This window comes from Bison bison, unplaced genomic scaffold (assembly GCF_000754665.1).
Source record: "Bison bison bison isolate TAMUID 2011002044 unplaced genomic scaffold, Bison_UMD1.0 scf7180017864184, whole genome shotgun sequence".
NCBI classification, from domain to species: Eukaryota; Metazoa; Chordata; class Mammalia; order Artiodactyla; family Bovidae; genus Bison; species Bison bison.
In genome coordinates this window covers 1,193,475-1,196,259 of record NW_011494756.1, presented here as the reverse complement: position 1 = coordinate 1,196,259, position 2,785 = coordinate 1,193,475, and the positions used below count along the sequence as shown (strand labels likewise).

The window sequence follows — 2,785 nt, the reverse complement described above, 5'->3', positions numbered from 1 at the left end:
TACACCCGCGGAGAGGGTTCCCGCTGGTACGCCAGCCTGCAGAAGCCCCCGTGGCACCCGCCCCGCTGGATTCTGGCCCCCATCTGGGGCACGCTCTACTCGGCCATGGGGTAGGTGGGAGTGGGCGCTGGCGTGGCACTGGGCCTGTCCACCTGCTGGGTAGGTGGGGCAGGGGAGGCCCAGGCCCGCGGCCTGAGCGTCTCCTCCAGAGGTGAACTCTCCAGGTGCCTGTGGGGAAGTGGGTACCGTTTCCCGGCCCCGTTTGGCAAGTGAAGGTGGAGAAAGCTGTGAGGCCTATTGGTTGCACAACCGAACGCTTTCCTCTGAGGCCTCCTGGAAGGGGTGGCAACCTCATACTGGCACTCTGGCTGTTTTTACAACTGCAGGGAGAGGCCGGCCCTGCGTGTACAGTTCAGACGTGGGCAGGCGAATGCTTCCAAGACCAATACAGTGACAGCAACAGCGGTCATAGCAGCCATTTGTTGGGCGTCCGCCTGGGGTCAGGCTTTGCCTTTGTTAAGGTTCACGACCCCTCGTTTGACAAGAGACCTCCCGAGGACACAGGGCCCTACAGGCCTTCCTGGACAGACCTGGGAGGTGCCCAAGGAAACGCAGGACTGGGTGAGGGAGTGCGCTCCCTGCTGGCTGCAGTGGGATTTGCACCCAGGAGACCGGTCCGCTTCCCACCGTCCTCTGCAATGTTCCCAACACGCAGGTTCTGTGCCAGCCCAGTGGGACTGTAGGGGGCAGAGAGTGGAGATCGGGCCGATGCCCCAGGCTCCTGATGGGAGTAAGACAGTCCTGAGTGTCAGCCGGGCCGCACCCTCTTCCAGGCCCTGGCCCTGCCCCGTCGGCCTGCAGTTCTTCTTCCTGTGTCCCGCCTTCTCCTCACCGTCCTAGTCCAGAGGCACCACTGTCGCTGCCTCCACTTGCTCCAGCCTCCAGGCCTCCCCTCCCCATCGAGATTCCGATAGAGCATCAGTCTGGCATCACCTGTTTGCGGAACCAGCAAACCTCTCAGAGTAGAGAGCTCAACCTCTGGCCTCAGACTAGCTGGATTCAAATGCAGACTCACCTCCCGACAGCCTGCCAAGAGCTCTGAGCACTTCGCCCCCGTGCCTCAGTTTCCACACCTGTAAGATGGGGTGACAGTCCTGCCCACCTCATGACGTAATCATGAGGATGAGTGAGCTAATGCTTGCAGAAAGGTGCCTGCATGTGTAAATGTGGAAGAAGTGAAGTGAAAGTCACTCAGTCGTGTCCAACTCTTTGCAACCCCATGGACTATGTGGTCCATGGAATTCTCCAGGCCAGAATACTGGAGCGGTTAGCCTTTCCCTTCTCCAGGGTAATCTTCCCAACCCAGGAATCGAACCTAGGCCTCCCGCACTGCGGGCTGATTCTTTACCAGCTGAGCCACAAGGGAAGCCCAAGAGTCCTGGAGTGGGTAGCCTATCCCTTCTCCAGCGGATCTTCCCGACCCAGGAATCAAACCAGGGTCCTCTGCACCGCAGGCTCATTCTTTACCAGCTGAGCTGTGAGGGAGGGCAGTAGCTATTGTCGTCAGTGGTGGTATCACTGCCCTTGTGGTCCTAGGAGCCCCAGGACCGGGTTCTCTTCTGCTTTACCTCCCCAGTACCCCCCTCAGACCTTGAGGGACAGTTGACAGTAACACAGGCTGACTCAGGGTCTCACATATGCCTCTGGAAGTGTTAGTCACTCAGTCGTGTCTGACTCTTGGCGACCCTATGGACTGTAGCCCACCAGGATCCTCTGTCCATGGGAGTTCTCCAGGCAAGAATACTGGAATGGACAGCCTTCCCTGGTGGCTCAGACAGTAAAGCGTCTGTCTACAATGCGGGAGACCTGGGTTCGATCCCTGGATGGGGAAGATCTCCTGGAGAAGGAAATGGCAACCCACTCCAGTATTCTTGCCCGGAAAATCCCATGGACAGAGGAGCCTGGTAGGTTACAGTCCATGGCGTCGCAGAGTCGAACACGACTAAGCTTTCACTTTCTTTCTTTCCCTTCTCCACGGGATCTTCCAAGCCCAGGGGTTGAACCCGGGTGCCCTGCTTTGCAGGCAGATTCTTTACTGTCTGAGCCACCAGGGAAGCCTGTATATGGGCCTAAACCTTTACATATTTTTGTGGCCTAACCCTGGCAAACTCCTTATCTCCTAAGGCCCAGTCCCAAATCCCCTAAGGCACATTCATTTGCATGCCTTCTGTACATGCTTCACTCTTGACAACACTGATGATGTCAATTATTTATTGAGTGTCCTACTCAATTATTTATTGAGTACCTGTCCTAAGGGCAGCTGGGTACTGCCCTTAGCACAGCCAACATATTAACTAGAATCTCCGCAGGGCCCCATGAGACAAAGGCCCAGAGAGGTTAAGGAAGTTCCTTGAGGTCACATAGCAGTCAGAGGCAGGGCATGCCTGAGTCATCACTCTGTGGTCTCAGAGGTGAGTGTGGCTTCCTGCCTTGCAGGGAGGCCCCTGGCCTCTTCCCTGTTGGTGCCCTGATCGGTAGCCTCTGTTTCAGGTATGGTTCCTACATGATCTGGAAAGAGCTGGGGGGCTTCTCGAAGGAGGCGGTGGTTCCCCTGGGCCTCTACGCTGGGCAGCTGGCTCTGAACTGGGCATGGCCTCCCCTCTTCTTCGGCACTCGACAAATGGGCTGGGTAAGTGTGGCCTTGGCTTGTCTCCCTGGTTCCTGGAGATGGCCCCTCCCTGGGGGGGACATGAGGTACCACATCCCAGCCCCCCAGGGCCAGGAT

At 57.6% G+C, this 2,785-nt stretch overlaps 1 protein-coding gene across 1 annotated transcript in view; it reads left to right on the top strand.

Moving 5' to 3' along the window:
* TSPO (translocator protein (18kDa)) overlaps window positions 1-2,785 on the top strand; it is a 4,174-nt gene that overhangs the window by 228 nt on the left and 1,161 nt on the right. Inside the window, exons 2-3 of the mRNA XM_010843636.1 lie at window positions 1-110; window positions 2,551-2,689. Coding sequence (XP_010841938.1) covers window positions 1-110; window positions 2,551-2,689 — 249 coding nt within the window. The remainder of the gene's footprint in view (window positions 111-2,550; window positions 2,690-2,785) is intronic.